Source organism: Nestor notabilis, unplaced genomic scaffold, assembly GCF_000696875.1.
Source record: "Nestor notabilis isolate BGI_N333 unplaced genomic scaffold, ASM69687v1 scaffold34878, whole genome shotgun sequence".
Taxonomy (NCBI): domain Eukaryota; kingdom Metazoa; phylum Chordata; class Aves; order Psittaciformes; family Psittacidae; genus Nestor; species Nestor notabilis.
This window is the reverse complement of record NW_009941171.1, coordinates 708-17,524: the sequence shown is the minus strand read 5'-3', so window position 1 is coordinate 17,524 and position 16,817 is coordinate 708. Positions and strand designations below refer to the sequence as shown.

The window sequence follows — 16,817 nt, the reverse complement described above, 5'->3', positions numbered from 1 at the left end:
GTCTATATAACTGCTTTTGGAAATACCTTCTTTACTTGCCAGAATGTGACTTATGCCATTGTCTCAATTGCATGTAAAATGTGGTTTACTAACATAAGCATGTATCTGACTGTGAATAGTGAGCTGTGTCTAAGTTGTTTGCTGTCTTCAGGGGTAGGAGGTGGGGTCAGGCTACTGGTATCAGTGTATTCATGGCCCAAGGCAAGGGTGGAATGAAAAAATTTGTAGTGGTAAAAATGCAATGTGTCTGATACCTCAGATTTTTTTTTGAGATACTCTGTTTTGAATGTTTACTCTTGGTTTGCTGTGTTAAGAGTGACGAAGGTTTAGGGGCTGCTATTTGAGGTGGTGGGAATAACACTGTAAAAGGATACTTTGTTTGTTTTTTTTTTTAATTGATCTAAACTCAAAGGTTTAAGCAGGATTGTTTCCAGTGCAGAGCTCGCATTCAACTTGATAAGTTGAATCCTCTCTATTCTAGAAGGAGTCTATGTAAGTTAAAATAACGCAAGTTCTGAAGATATTTTGGGATGACCTTGCAGCATATCAGTCAGGTTAATAACCTGTTACTTTGACCTTCCTCTCCACCCCCTTTCCTCTACCAAGTTGACAACCTTATCAGGGAATTTCCTAAAGGTATGCCCTGGAGAAACATAGTGTTAAAAATTCAAACAAAACATTGCAGGTGGATGAACTGTTGTTCTTGCTATGACTAAGTGTGTGGTTGTTAAAATTATTAGTTCCCAAATGCTGATTTAATTGGAGAAAAAAATAATTTTATGTCTGTTACATATTGGTAAAAATGCACCTGTTTAATTGGAGACCTTTGTCAGAGGTGTTACAGATATCATCCACATTCCTTACAATCTGCTTTAAAATCTTTCCTGCTGATGTTCCTTACCATAAGTTCACATTTAATGTTCCCTTTATTGTGTTTGTATATAAATGAAGATAAATGCTGCTCTGAAACCTTAAGTTTGGTTAAAGTCCAACAAGTGTTACTAGCTGTGATGAACCCAGGTGCTCTGCTTCTTCAGCAGACATACTGTGGACCTTAAATCTGTGCATCACATTTGGTAGGTTTTTATGGATGTTGTGTATGGAATAGTTCCACGCATACATGCTTGTGGAAGATCACTCATCTTTGGTTCTTTTTCTTAAAGAATGTATTTAATGAGTGAATAATTCCTAATGGAAGTATTTTATATGGGTATTTTACATCTATAGTGTACATATATATTACTTTTAAGTAACTTAGTGGCTGGGTCTTCACCGGGAGTTCTGTTTAAAAGTCTAAAGTGTCTCTATTTTTGATTCTGAAAACTCCTTCTAAGCTCTGTTAGAAAGTTGTGGACAGTTACTTTATCTGTCAAAAAGTTCATGAATTTTCATGCTAGCAATCAGAGAGAGAAGTTGGAGCTCTAGACATGCTTTCTTACTGAAGTGTGGTTTTTTGTGTTTTTTTGACATACTTCCTGTTCTTAAATAAGCACATTTTATTTTCAGCTCAGGCTTGTGCAGATGTCCTGGCATTAGCCAAAGAAGCTAGAAAGCGAAATCTTGGTCCTCTTCATCCTTCCTTTAATGTGATAAAGATAATAAGAGATGGACTGATGAGAAATCTTCCAGAAAACACTCACCAGCTGTCATCAGGCAGACTGTGTATTTCACTAACCAGAGTGTCAGATGGTAAAAATGCGTTGATATCTAACTTTAACTCTAAAGAAGAAGTTATCCAGGTATGTTTATCTTTGCCAGCTTCTAAAATTTTCTGTAATTTTAACATCATTTTAACATCCATTTTAAACAGTTTAGGATATTACAACTTTGACAGTATATTAAAGGTGAATTCAAGTTTCATTACACTATATTAATTTACTAGTTTTCCCAGGCAATGTATCTGCAAACTGTTTTAGTGAGTAGGTACAAGGGATCAATCTTAGAAAGGATGAATGTCTTTGAAGTGCAGTGTATCTAATGAAAATACATCCTTCACAAATAAGATTTTTTTTTTTTAAGGTAATTCTTAAAAAAGCAGCAATCAAAAAACAGTCAAAAATGGCAATTTAACATTCTTACTATGAGTTACAAAGCTATCTTAATATGATTCCTGAATGTTAATAATTGTGTCCCCAGTTAGTTACTTTGATTACTTGGATAATGTATAGCTTGAGTGATTGATCACAAGCTTTGCCTTGCTGATCAGCATCTCCAGAGACGGTCTTTTAGTGAGTCTTACCATTTTTTTTAGACAGAGTGTGATTACATTCTAAAAAAGAAATGTTGGAATACTCTCATCCTGTTTAAGATAATAGCCTCTGTCCCCTCCCCCTTTTCTTTTTATTCAAATGTACTTGCTGGGGATTTTTTTTGGTTGCTTGCTCAGTTGTTTTTGCTGAACATCTAAAGAGATAAAGATAAATGATAATTTCAGTAATAGAACAGTTACTGTTTTAATTCATATGCTCTCATTTTCCTACAGGCTTTAATCTGTAGTTCCTTTGTCCCCATTTATTGTGGCCTAATTCCACCATCATTTAGAGGTGTGGTAAGTCTCTATTGTTAATATTTAAAAGTAGTTCTAGCTATTCTAAAATATTAAGAGACAATGTATATGAGGTTTTTTGTTATCCTACTGTAAAATAAATTCCTTCATCATAGCTTCTAGTGCTGTAGTTGTGTGTTACAACTTTTCAAAAAAAGCAAGGAAACACTCCTGCAAAACAAACACACACACACACACACATATACACATGCTGTCCCCTCCTGCCCCCATCAATTTGTTGCTTACTGATGCAGTAATTAAAAGAGGATATTCTAAGGCAGCAAATATTTAACTTAAGGATAAATATTTATTGAAGGAAGTGATGCTTATTTACCTGCACAAATTTATAGGAAGGATCACTTATACTTGTATGTTTGCTTACAAAAAAATAAAATCTTGTAAGACAGTGGCTGGGATAGTGGTTAGATCATGACAGATAGTTTATTGTGTACCTGTGTTCTTGCTGTAGGTAGATCTGCCTTTATACCTGGATTAAAGTTCAGTTAGCTATAAACAAAACTTCTCAATGTCTCTGTCATTTGTATTCAGTCTAAGAAAGGTTGCTTTTTAAAGGTGAAGTGACAGCATGTTAGTCTGTTCCATTACATTACATTACAGGAACTGTTGGTTACAAAACCTCTTAATACTTCAGGGCTATACTGGGTTTTCTAAAATCCCTCATTAAAGGGACAACAACTGCAGAAAAGTTAGTGTAGTTTGTTGTAGGTATTCTGATTAACATGTCTGAAGCAGACATACACGTGTTACAGAGTTGTATTAACTTGCTTTTGCTTTTCTTCCAACTTTGGTGTTTCTTACACAAGGAGAAGGGAAGAATATGGAAAGAAAACTCAAAACATCTTCAACAGTGATAGATTACAGACTGTTCTCAAGGCAATTTTGAAGTGCTGAAAGGTCAAGGATAGATATAAATGTATTTTCTTCTTCATGCTGAAATTTAAGCAAAAGTGACTAGAGCTGTATAGGGATTTTTATCTGTACTTCTAAACCTTGTATGTCTCCTTAAACTCTTCCAGATTAAAGGTGTTATGAAAACAGGACGTTGGACTGAATCCAAGGTTTAGGTGGATCCAGGCTAATCTGGCTATTCAGTTCTTGTCACCAGACAACAATGTTATTTTAAAAGGCTTAGTTCAGAGTACAAAAACATACAAGTGATGCTTTATTTGGTCCTATTTTGAGGGAAGGAAGGAATCATTGTTTCCTTTTGATATTTGCAATTTGGATCTGATTTTAATGCTTAGGAGGCATTTTGGATGTAACTTGGTAAGAAAACCGTAGTTGCATGTATTTGCCATGATTTCTATAGGGTTTAAACACAGTAGAATGTCAAGTATGTAAACTTTGTAGCATCTTGCTGTTTACTCGCTTGGTGCTTCAGGCATGTATACTTTAAAACAGAAAGACAGAAGGATAACTCTCAATAGGTATATGTAAGTGCCAGTTGTGAAGCTTCTGGGTGTGTGGGTTTTTTTGGGTTTTTTTTTAACCCTTTCAAACACAGCAGTGGTTTTAGATTACAAAATTACTAGGGAGAAGAGTGAGGCAGATACTCCAAGTAATTAAAACAGTTTATCTCTCTAGAACAGTGACTCAGTTGTGTACTTCCATCTTTTAATAATTTCATGAGAAGGCTGTGTGCTGTGGCTCCTCCTTTGACAAGCCTGTTGTAATGTGCTTGGTACTTCCACAGACGACTTGGTGATTGTACGTGTACTTCAGTGACTGTATTACACACCTATAGGAAGTCTGTCAGTGGCTGTGTGCTAGTGGATCTAGAGTGTTCAGGAAAGCTGACAGGAATGGGCTGCTCTACAAGAGTATGTTGGGTAAATTACTCTGAGTTGTCATCTTCCTAATTCCTGATTTGTTTCTCAGAATGGTGGGGGAGTGAGTTTCAAGGCAGATGAAACTGATAATCCAGGTTGCTTCTGCTCAGATCACCTACTCTGTTAACATTTACATTTTACAAGGACCTATGGATTATGTCTGTTGCGTGGTTAGGAAGAAGGAAAATGCAGCCACTAAACCAGCAAAGTTGTTGGTCTTCTGCTGCTGTCAGACCAAACTAGCTGTGACTTGTTTGGCCCCACTGGAAACATGGATGTTTTGAGCGAGTGGAGGAGGTGCGTTCAGCCACAGCATCTGCTGCACTATAGATTAGTTGCCCCAATAAAGAGATCTTCAGTTTTTTGATCTTAAAATGTCTGAGATAGTGAGGCACTGAAACTACAGAAGTGGGCAATCCAACACGAAGGAGTCAAAAGCTTAACCTGGAACAGCTTCTAAACTTGCATTCAAAGCAGAATAGATATCCATGACTGTTGGCAAGGTTTCTGAAGCATTTTGTGGTTTTTATGTGCAGTTTCTTTATGTCCAAATACGCTTTTATATCAAGTTCGACTGAGAGTTAATTTTAAGTTACTCTTTTTCTAAGTGAATGGATTAGTGTCACAGAACTTTAGCTTAGAAGCGTAGAGCTATTATTTTACTTGTATTCTTTCTGAAGTACGACCCTGTTAGCTCTTCATTTGGTGCTCTCCGGTGAGGAAGAAGAGATACCTGCACAACTTTTTCTCTGCATCTGTTGTAGGATTATGATCTTTAAAATGGACTTGCTCTCTCTTAAACATGCATTAGAGGACAAAGCAGGTTACTCAGTGTTGTTACAGTCTTAAATGCTACTTAATTTTTGCATGGGAAATACTCTAGTTAGAAATTTTCAGCCTTTGAGACTTCTTATTTCTGCTAATTTTTGTAGCGTTATGTGGATGGAGGAATCAGTGACAACTTACCTCACTATGAATCAAAAAATACCATCACAGTTTCACCTTTCGCTGGGGAGTGTGATATCTGTCCAAAGGGGAATTCTGCCAACTTCCATGAAATGAATGTGACCAACACCAGCATTCAGCTCAGTTTGGGGAACCTTTATCGTTTAACACAAGCGCTCTTTCCACCAGAACCTAAGGTAAGTCACTGCCTTCATGTAGTCACTAAAACATCTTTCCATATAAAAGCCTTTTTTTTGCAGAAAGCAGAAGTAATCTTATCATTTCATTTAGTCATATAAACTTTTTTGGTGATATTTCTTATTAATTTTTTTTTGTCTTTGTTCTCCTTATTTTTAGTTTCACTCAGACTGAAAATGCATGTTCTGCTATTGATTTTCAGCACATGCTTCTATCATGATATCAACCTTGGTAAATTAGTAACTATTAGTTTGTAGTCCTTTCATGTTTACCTGCTAACCAGGTGGTTCAGAACTTAGAAGTTCTAAAGCTTTGTGGTTTTGTGAAGTTCTCAATCAATACTTCACATAGGCAAGTTGCCATTAAACTTGGCTAAGTGCTTTTAACTGCAGATCTGGTGAGGGAAATTGTTGTTGTGGAAGCTGAAAAAATGAAAGCAGACCTTGTGAATTGCATTGGGATATACTGCAGAGGAGAGTTAATGTTCCTGACTGCTACAGATGTTTGTTTGTTGTTGGTTTTTGTTTTTTTTTAATTGAGGGCTTTTGACCACTTGGAGGAAAATACTAATTTCAACTTGGGTAGGTTTTAATTCTTTTATGTTTATTTTCTTCTGTCTAGGAGTACTGTGTAGGTGAGCTGGTGTTGCATCTTGTGAAAGATATTTTCATGTGGGGGATTAAGTCTGAGTTTGAGCAGGAGAATTGCACAGCTATAGCTTTGGAAGTGGGAAGCACTGGAAGGGAAGCAGGGGAATTGGCATACTCTGAGCCACCTTGTTTCATTGTTGACTGCATCTGCTGAAAAGCTACTCAATGAAACAGAAGGAGAGGAAATATTGCAAACTGTCTGAATGCTGTCCTTTCAGGTGAACAATTCAGTGCATCTGTAATAGCGGAAAAATAAGTTCACATATGCATGATCCTGTATGCATTATGACACGCATAGATATATCAGCCTGGATCTGTTGAATTACAGCAATGTTCATGTACTTTTTCTTAAAAGAATGGAGGGTGAATGGAAGTGGCTTTTCATTCTGCAAACTTGATTTCAAATCTAACCTCCTTTTATTTGTCTGACTCATTTACCCTGTACTTGCAGGTACTAGGAGAAATCTGTGAGCAAGGATATTCAGATGCTCTTAAATTCTTGAAAGAGAATGGTATGTTACACATGTGGATTATTATTGATGATGTGGTCTTAAGCTGAGCTTACAACAAAAAGTAAAAGGATGAGGGGGTTTTGTGTAGCTAAGAAGGGGCCAGGTCTTTGAGGTTTTTGAAGGGAACATGGCAAGTTTAGTTCTTGTAGAAATGTCATAGTTGTAGTAACTATTCACCTGAGGTAAGGTGTGCTGACACACAGAAATTGAATTTCTGGGGTTTTGTCAAATTTGTGTGAAGTGAATATTAAAGTATTGTTAAGTGAAATTACAGAAGAATTCCAATTCTAGGGAAGTCTTACTAGTTTCTTCTGTGTTAGTCATGAAGGATAGGAATAGGCTATTGTTTCCCACTCCTGTGAAACTTGTATCATCTTAGAACCTCCTGTCTGTTATCAGCTAAGTGAATTTCCATGTAAAGCCTTGTAGTCTAGAACTGGCTAACAGTATAAACTCAGTCACAGACAAACCCTTAGTCTGTACCATGAAAGACTTCAGAAGACAACTTGTAATGCGACAGTTGTTGGGACACAGGTAAGTCTAGGAAGAAGAATTGAAAGTTGCTCTACTCCACTCCTAGAATTCTAGTAATGTATTTTATATTAATACGTTAATGCTCTGCACACTTTGAGACAAACAAGTTAAAGGCAGGAACTTGATATTGGCACAAAGTTAACCGTGTGTTAAATATGCCTAATGCCTCTAGTCTTTGGCTGCAGAAGCACATGGGTAGTAGGTCAGTTTTGAAGAATGGAAATGTAAATGTGATGTTTGCACTGTTGCAGATAGTATCAGCTGCAGTATTGTAATGCAGTCAGATTGATGTGCTTACTGTTTATACTCCGTTATAACTAAGCATTAAATATTCAAGTTCTCTTGGAACAGTTTTCACTGTTAAAGAACGTCACAGTTCTGCTGAAGAGTTTGGTTTTTCTAGTAATAATATTAAATATTAATGAGAATGTCCTGCTTTATACCTTTTACCAGGTGACTAAAAGCACAAGCTATACAAAGAGCCTATAATTTGTGGTTGTCTGCTAAGATAGGTTTCATTGCTGTACTGCACCCATAAGTTTCCTGCGCACATGTTTCCGTCTGACACTAATATCTGATATTCCTTGCTGCTCCTCCTTGGAGGAGGAGCTGTCCTCTCCCCCATGTCCTCTGTGTATTGCACTACTGGCCTCCTTTTCACACTACTGATCCTATGATCACCTTTGTTGTTATTCTGCTGCAGGTTTGCCTTGCTTCAAGCTTAGTTAGTGATAACTATAACCTTTTCAAACTCATTCATTATACATCTTCTTTCTTGTTATTTCAACTGTAGGAGTTAATTTTTCCCCCATCTGTAGCACTTCAGATAACTTTTTTATTTTTTCCCAAATTCTCTGTATGTTCTTTTGACATTTGTTTTTTAGGCATAATTGTAAGTAGGATACAGATTCTGTTGTATGTAGGTATGCATCTTACTAAAATTTCGTAGTCTTTATGTCTAAATAACTTCATAATGATTTTCTGGAAACTGAAGATAAATACCCTTCTTGTATTTTTCATTTGTGCTCATTATTTAGTGCTTGTTTCTAAGGTAATTACCTGTCCTATTTCCTAACTGGCACCAGTTTTGCAAGGCATCCAGTGTTGATTTAGATCTGTACTTTAGATACATCTTGTACCCTACTCAGTTTCTTTCTCCACCCTGTTGTAGCAATGCCTTGAAGTACTTGGGTGATACATGCCATGTCAAATTTCCCAAATGTCTAATGTGTTTTGGGTGTTTTCCTTCAAATAAATATTAAATCAGTTTTTCTCCTCTCCTTTTAAACCATTTGCTTTCTTGCTGGAAAACAACTTTGATAAAGGACTCTGTATTTCCAGTGCACTTCCAGTTAATTGTCCATTTTCTCCTTTTCTTTAGAACCTGTTTTAAAGTAAGACCTAAACCTGCAAAAGAATATTCATCAGTGTGATCGAACATTTGTGGGATTATAACAGCAGGTGTATTTGATGTTGGGTAGATTATATTCCCTCAGGTTAGGCCTTTGTACAGATACACAGATGGCAGGTACTGTACAGGTACTCTGAAGACCTGAAGATCAAGCCTAAGTGGAAGCTTTTGATTCTTTCAGGTATTCTGAACGACTCAATTTATATCCACTTGTCCTTCCCAAAAAGAAATCCTCATGAGGCTGCACAACACATTGACCATATGAAGAAAAAAATACTGGCAGAAAATAATGGAGTAGAAACTTTGAAAATGGAAGTACTTAATGACCAACTAAAGCAAAGTCCATGGCCTTTGGAGAAGAGTATATTTGAAAGTCTACCTCCTAGACTTCGTAAAGGTGCATGCTTGAAAGTGTTTCCTGCAACTATGAATGACAAATTTTGATTTATTTTTTGCCTGCTTTCTCTTATAATTTGCATAAGATGCTTTAGTCTTATAATCGCCTGTGATATTAGACTAGCTCGATCAAAAAAAAAGAGTTCTTTATGTATTTATTAAATGTGAACATGTACATTTTGATTTAGATTGAAGGAGGAAAAAGGAGCTACTTTCAGCTCTGCAGAGTTGTGAATTAAATTCTCATTTGGTTTTGAATAAACTTCGTATGTGCACAGTATTTTTGTAAGTGTGTATTTCACACCAAAGTTGAACCTCAAATCCAAATACTAGTTGTCCCCATCTCATTTTTAAAACAGACTTCTGTAGATTTCCAGTTCTCTGTTTTTCCTGCCATTTTAATAAGCTGTTAATAGACCAAAACCACTTCTGATATTTCTTTGATCTATAACTTTCTCCTGCATTTTTTTGTGGATGCTGATTGGTATTTTTACAAGATCTGAAATTTGTCATCCTAGTGACATAGGAAAACAAAAGTTGAAGTGAATTTCTTACAACTGTGTGTAACAACTGGAATATGCACAACTCTGGGATTTAAACAAAGTCCTTAGAGTTATTGGGACTCTAATAAGACAAGAATGCTATCTAAAATACATAAGTATTTTTGGAGAGGTGAACTTTACATCCTCTTACATCCGCTTACTATAAATTAATTCTTAGACTTACTGTATCGAAGTTCTGGGTAATGCCTTTTGTTCCTGTGGTATGAGTCTGTGTTTCTCACATTTTAAAATAGCATAGAGAAGGTTTATGGTAAGAGTGCCTTGAGATTAATTCTTCCTTTTTCTGTTTGGGCCCTGTTCAATAACACTTGATAATGTTGCCTGAAGATTGCTGAACTTAGAATTATTTAAACTGTTTTCAAATAGTCTAACACCTTTTTCAAAAATAATTATTATTAAGCACTGCAGGAAGCTTGTAAAGAACAGAATGGATTCTACGCTCAGTTCTCTAAACTCTTCCCTATGCGAGTGATATCCTATCTGATGCTACCCTATACACTACCAGTGGAGTCAGCTTACTCTGTTGCTTTACGGTAAGGAATCATTTTAGAATTATTATACTTTTGAGAATTTACTTATTGAAAGACTATTCAGTGTTGTAGGCATTCTGGTACTCTAGAATTCAAGTGGTATCTGTCTGAAGACTGTTATTTCTACCTGTATGATGCATCCTCAGAAAGTCTGTATAGTCTAAGGCTAGATAAATAAGCAAGTTACTCTCCTTACCAGTGGTTGTCTTGTTAATAGTTCAAAAGAAGCACCCTTATTTGTGTTTCCCAGCAGCACAATCTGTGTTACTGTTACTATATTCTGCAGTGGTATTTAAACTCTATACAGATAGTTCATGTGCTTCAGCTTCTTTCTGAAGTCAGGGGTTAAATTCAGTGTTTACTCACCATATAAATTTTCTTGCCAGGTTTGTTTAGGTTGACTGAAAGTTGTGCTCTTCAAACAGACTTAATTTTGTAAGTCTTTTGATTCTCATAAATGAGAAATTATGGTAAACGAACGCACCATGAATCCTAAGCTTTGTGCTTGCTAAAGAGAATGCCAGTCCTTAACAGTGGATGATGTCCTTACTATCTTTAGAAAAAACTAGAAAAAACAAATGTAAATGGAGCCACATAGAAGTCCAGTGAAATATTTTATTTTAATGTGGCACTTCTTCATTTTGTGGTGGATGAGAGGAAGCAAGTTTCAACAGCATGTTTATGTGGGTTTTCTCCCTTGTCCCCTCTGGCGTAACTAGCTTCAGTTAAGAGCTTCATGAGGAAGTTCTGTTTCTGCCTTCTATTTGCTCTTCCATTGTGCTTTTTTTTTTCTTCTTTTTTTCTATACTTTTTTTTTTTTGTTGTTGTTTCTTCCTCATCCACCTAATTTTAAACTGACCAGAAAATTCCCACTGCAGAGAAAGAGGTCTCAGAGACAGGAGGATTTTGAAGGCTTCCTAATTGTTGGTCACAGGGTGTGGAATGCACATATACTGGTCAGCCACTCAACAGATCAGAGATGCAAGGGTCTGTGCCGCTCTTTTTCTTAGCTTGTAGAGAAGAGATGAGTGAGCTAGGTGTGAATTAAGGGAGGCTGGGAAGACTTGGAGACCTTGCAGGGGGATTAATTTAGGGAGAATGAAAGCTGTGGTGTGGTTTCTTGAGGATGTACGTAACAATACAGTGTGAATTAGATCCGCTTACAAAACAACTGTATTTTGGTTTTGATTGTAGGTTAGTAAACTGGTTTCCTGACATGCCTGCTGATATTCGATGGATGCAAGAACAGCTTTGCCAGATTGCTGGTACAGTCTATTCCCAGGCTAAAAGCAAGCTGTTCTGTATATCCAGGTAAAGTGGAGTGCTCCTGTGTGCAAACGATGCATTTTTATATATGCTTTCTCTTTTGTCAGAGCTTCAGCAAGTTTCTCTCTTAAAGCAGGGTTTAATAATTTTCTCAAAGGTAACACAGAACAGTTCTTGCTGCTTCTCATCCTTAGCATTGTTTCTAAAGTATATTTTTCTGGTGCTTCTTTATAACTGATGACTGACTGCTACATACTGTAGATGAAGAGCTGCTGCCTATTGGTAGGCTTATGGTTTTTGGGGATAGAGATGGGTTATAGAGCAGGCATTGGACTGAGAACAGAGACCTTATTTCTTCTCTGCTTCACAGTACCTGAAGCAATCAAGAAGAAAAGAAGAAGAAAAGGTGGCTCAAGACGTTCTAAGTCAGCTGTAGCATGCAGGAACTGGAAAATGTTGGGAGAAAGACTACATTCTTAGGAGTTTGGACAGGAGAGGTTGTAAGTTAAAAAGTAGATTAATATGAAGGACAGTCTTGTAAGATAGTTGGGAAGAGTTAAAATAAGACACACAGAAAATTTTAAGGAATCTATTTCCGTGGAAGAGAAACCTTCATTTGAACCTGGTTGTTAGTGGATTCATTATGCTTCTCTTGCCAGGCTGGTCTGAGATTTAGCCTTTTAGACTTTTTACTTCTGTTAAACTTTAACACTATGTGAATGAAGGAATCAGTGTCAACTCACTTCAGTATGAATCTAAGAATACCATTGCAGTTTTGCTTTTTCATGGGGAGTGTAGCATTTGCCTAAGGAGCTCTGCAAACTTTCACGGAATGAATATGTCAGATACTCAGCTTAGATTTTCGTGCTATAAACAGACTTGTTGCTGGAACAGAGTTACACAGCTGTGTCAGAGCAGTGCTCTGTAGAGCAAGCAGAGAAACATAAATTCTCTTTGAGGTCCAAATGCTTATTTGTCTTAAAAGTCTCCTAAGATTTGGTCTGAGAAAGAATTTACAGAGTAGGTCCTATCTACCTTACTGTAATTTTTCTGATGATTGCCTCAATGCCTGCAGTTGGTAGGTAGGAGGTAGAAGGGGAAGAGAAATTAGCCTGAAAAACTGTTAGGGTTGAACATAATTCTTAAATTCTTCATAAAGGCTTTCAAGAGACAGCTGTAGCACTGGAGGCTCAACTGCAGCAGTTATTTCAATTAAAGCATTGCCATGTTCTATATACAGCATGTTTTTAAATTAAAATGAAAAATACACTTTTATTTGAGCTAGAAGTTCTTGAGCTTTTGTTTTCCTGATTTGAGCAAACAAGTTAAATAAGGAGGAAGATCAAAGATGCTCTTTCTAGCTCTGGCAGTGCTATACAGTGAACTGTCAGAAATGCGGGATTGGTATGTCTGAGAACTGCTTGATCCTACTTCCTTATAAAAAGCTTTGCCAGGTTCTGGATGGGCATTGTGATAGATCCAATTGATATGCTCCATCCCTTAGTAGTACACAGTAGTCAAACTTACTGTTAAGGGCTCTTCCTTAATGGAAGACTTAATGAGGATGAAGCTTGGGTTTCCTTCCCCCTTTGGAAGTATTAGATGGTGGCTTTCATGTTAGGTTATAAAGGTATTTTCTTTTTACAATACTCAGTTTTATCCAGAGTTTGGAAGCATTTAATTCCTATGTACAAATAGCCTCTCTTCACCCTTTCTGAAATCCGTTAAAGCTTTTTCTTGTGTAACACTAGTTAGCTTTTGAGGCCATCTCTCTCAGCAAGAATTTAGTTCTTAGTATTTATTTGCTATCACCTGACTGTCATCTCTTCAGTTACTTGATACCATATGTAATCCAGTGTCTTCTTTTTTCTTTCTCAATTATATTTCTGATTCCTTTCCACAATATGTGTATAGTCATCTTCCTGCTTTTACCCTTATTTAACAGCTTCTTGATGATGCTCATATTCCAGTCTTACCAACTGTGAGGCTCTACATCTGAAACAGGCATTTGGAAGGCACAATATCACAAGACTGTCAGATCTGACTTCTCAAAGGGGTTATTTGGTCATTGAGTCATGATTAACCAGGAACATTGTTTCTCTTGTGGAAAGAGAAGCTCTTGACATTAAACAGAACATGGTGGTCGTGGCTTTTCCTATGTGCTTTTATGGTATCCTCAAAGGGGATCAGCTCCCACTGAACTGTTTGCACTCTCAAACTTCTAAGTTTTCTGAAGCCTTCATTTAAGGATTCACTCTTCAGGTAGATAGGTCCCAAGACTCTGTCTGTAGAATCCTACACTGTATTCTACAGGTGGGCTCTTCGTGGGGTTGTACTTTATTTCAGCATCCACCAAGAACTTACTGCTGCTTTTTAAGAAAGTAACCCCTGCACAACTTTGTTTTTAAGTTCTTCTCCTTGTCATCAGATCTAGCTTCTGTTTTGGAATCTAACTTAAATCTCATGAAAATTTGAGCTGTTTATGGTTTGAAAATCCTTTTAGGAAACTTAACCAGGTGGATGGTATCTTCTAGTGCACCTCAACTTCAGGTATGGAAACTGGTGTTGAAGTGTATTTTGCAAGTTGGGGGTTTTTCATGCATGAGAGGAGGTGTTGCAGGTTATTACAGAGAACTTTAGAGAAAAACCTGGTTTGTTCTCAGTGACAACTTCAGTTTCTTGTTTCTCAAATTGAAAAGACTAACCTGGTGATTCAGGTACTGGTTTAGAGTGTAGAAAAATTCTGTTCCCTGTAGGTGATAATTGGCTGGTTGTAAAGTAGAATGCAGAGATGGCACTTGAGAAGTTGAACAACTGTGTTTGCTTCTCAACTTGTAAATGTTGAGACTATTCTTGTTAATTTTCAGTTAGTGCTGAGATTGGTAAATGGGCAAATATTCCAAGTAGATAGCTGGGAGGGAGGAGATCAGGACTAAGAGGTAACATACAAACTGGGTCTACCCTTCTGAGCTCATCAGAACAGTGTGACTTTTAATGTAAGTATTTTATATCTACTTCTAAGGACAACACATAATGGCAGAGTGCCCCTATGGTGGGTTCAAGATCCTTTTGCTGTTGTCCTATACTCTAACTCATTAAATTGCATTTAAAATTAACTGTTTTCCTCTAGCCTTCTTCCTTACATGAAGATTCCCTATAAGACATCTGAACAGTAATAGAAACAGTAATTGAAACACTAACAATCTTTTTTTCTTTTTTTTCTTTTTTAAACAGGAAAGACAAATATGCATCACTAAGAAAATGTCAAACTGTTCCATCTACTATGCAGTTTCATTCTTCATACTGCCACCTGAAAATGCCTCGCTCTTCTGCAGACCTTGAAACCTGGCTCCGGGAATCTTCATGCTTCATGCACTCAGCTGTGAAAAATGCTTCTCCTAATGTACAGGAGCATTCAGACATAAACTCCTATCCTAATTTTCTCCCAAATCCTGATGAGTCTGGGTTGGAAGTAGATTTTGATTCTTCCTCAGAGTCAAGTTTCCAAACTGCTCCAGAGTATTAATTTGGAAGTAGCTTCCACAGTTTCCAAAATTCCAATTTGGCAGAGATTTATTTCCTAAAGGATTAAAGATCACTTTGATTATTGCCAATAAGTCTTGGAAAATTTGTTTACAGCTTCCTGACAAATTTGCCTTGGGCTTTCTACTGTTTAAGGATTATAAAAACAGTGGCTGCTATACTGAGTAACAGACTACAGTTCTGTCAAAGCACCAGCTCAATCAACTTTAGTAAGACATGTAGTAAACAGTGTTTCTCTGGAAATAATTTTTTTTAATCTACTTTCAGCATAAAAATCTAAATTCTGTAAACAGATTTAGACAAACAGGTATCAAGAAAAAAAGCTTTTTAAAAATGTAATTCTTAATATTATGTGTTAAGATTAATTTTATAGCACTTAAATAAAATTGGACTTTTACTTCATAAAGGGAAATACACAAAAGAGCTTTTTAGTGGCCTCCAGTGTCCATTTGCCTTATGTTTAAACATACTGTTGTGTTCACTGAAGAATTGTCTGCATGAGATACTGTAGGAACAGTAATATTCTAGGTTACTGTATGTATTCCATAGTTCACATTACTTCTCCTCTATGGTTCTTCCTCTCTTCAAATACTTCAAGGGAAAAAGCCATAGGAAATGGGATGCATTCCCCTGAAGTGTAAACAGGTACAGTTTCAGTGATGTTTTGTTTGTTTGTTTGGTTTTTTTGAACTTAAGAGCTTAATACTTGACTAAGTATTGAAAAGTAGGTAAAACAGTGACTCTGCTTAGTAGCAAACAGTAATCTGAGGTGGTGTTAAACTTCACAGAAGATGTTAACAAAAAAATCAGCTTATAGCAAACAGTGAATGATGTTTAGGTCTTATTACCTCTAATTGCTGCCCAATCATTCTCAATTTTATTTATTTTTTTTTCCCCTCTCCGACTTGATTTTTTTCTTCCCTTCTTTTACTTTTCTCTTGCTAAGGGAAGGAAGAAAAAAGGGGTCCCTTCTGTCTCAGTGAGGCATGATAGCCCAGTGGAAGTTTTCCAAGACCAATTGTTAGAGGAAGCAAATGTGTAAGACTTGGTGGAAGTATCAGTATTCAGGGAGCTGTGCAAAGGCATCAGATAATGAGTTGAAAGTCAGCCAAATCTGTAGTTGAAGAGCATTTTAAACACTTTGCACTATGAAAGTGCACTACTAAAAGTGCATGCTTTTAATAAAGACAACGTATTAGTGTATGAATACATCAGGACAAGTAAATAACTGGTAAGTTGAACCACTCTCCATGTTTTGTTACCATGGATGATTTCTTTCAAGTAGAAGGATGGGTTTAAAATGAAGTTTGAGTGTTTGGGGGTAGGCATGCAACATTTGAAAGCCTCTCACTGAAGAATGTGAATTGTGCGCAAGCTGAGTGCAGCCCAGGGAAGAGGCTATAGATGCTTGTGGGAAGTGGCTTGTACAAGAAGTGGTGATCATGTTGAGACACTCGGGACAGGGAACTTTGGAGTGTGAGCTTTGATATCTGGAAGTATGTCAAATAGCAAAATGTAGCATTTTTTTAGTTGGACCAGCCTTAAGCAGTTTCCCAGCTGTGATTTCCTTAAGTTTCAAGTGCTAAGTTTTGCAACATTATGATTGAATTTTAGGATGGTGGGGGAGAGGGGAGAAAGTGTCAAGCTGTCTATTTCCCTACCAGAGAAGGCTGGTATTTTACTTAAACCCTTTTGTTAATTTCTTCTGTGTGTGTATGTATATATATCTTCAAATTTGCAAGAAAAGTTTGAAATGTTACTACAATTAAAATATACAACTTCTGGTTTATATTGTCTTCATCTCTATCTTTAAAACTTTCCATAATTTAATTTTATAATGTTCTGCAAAATGTTGGTTTTACCAGTATGTGTTA

The 16,817-nt window shown here is 36.7% G+C and overlaps 1 protein-coding gene across 1 annotated transcript; it reads left to right on the top strand.

The window, feature by feature from the left end:
• Nucleotides 1–1,490: 1,490 nt before the first annotated feature.
• Nucleotides 1,491–15,003, top strand: LOC104410541 (patatin-like phospholipase domain-containing protein 2; the record flags this gene model as incomplete). Its single annotated transcript, XM_010020737.1, has 8 exons — nt 1,491–1,739; nt 2,483–2,548; nt 5,328–5,537; nt 6,640–6,700; nt 8,827–9,042; nt 10,005–10,137; nt 11,329–11,445; nt 14,635–15,003. Coding segments are annotated over 8 exons (1,344 nt in total), but the record flags the coding sequence as incomplete, so codon positions are not given.
• Between the last annotated feature and the right edge of the window lie 1,814 nt (nt 15,004–16,817).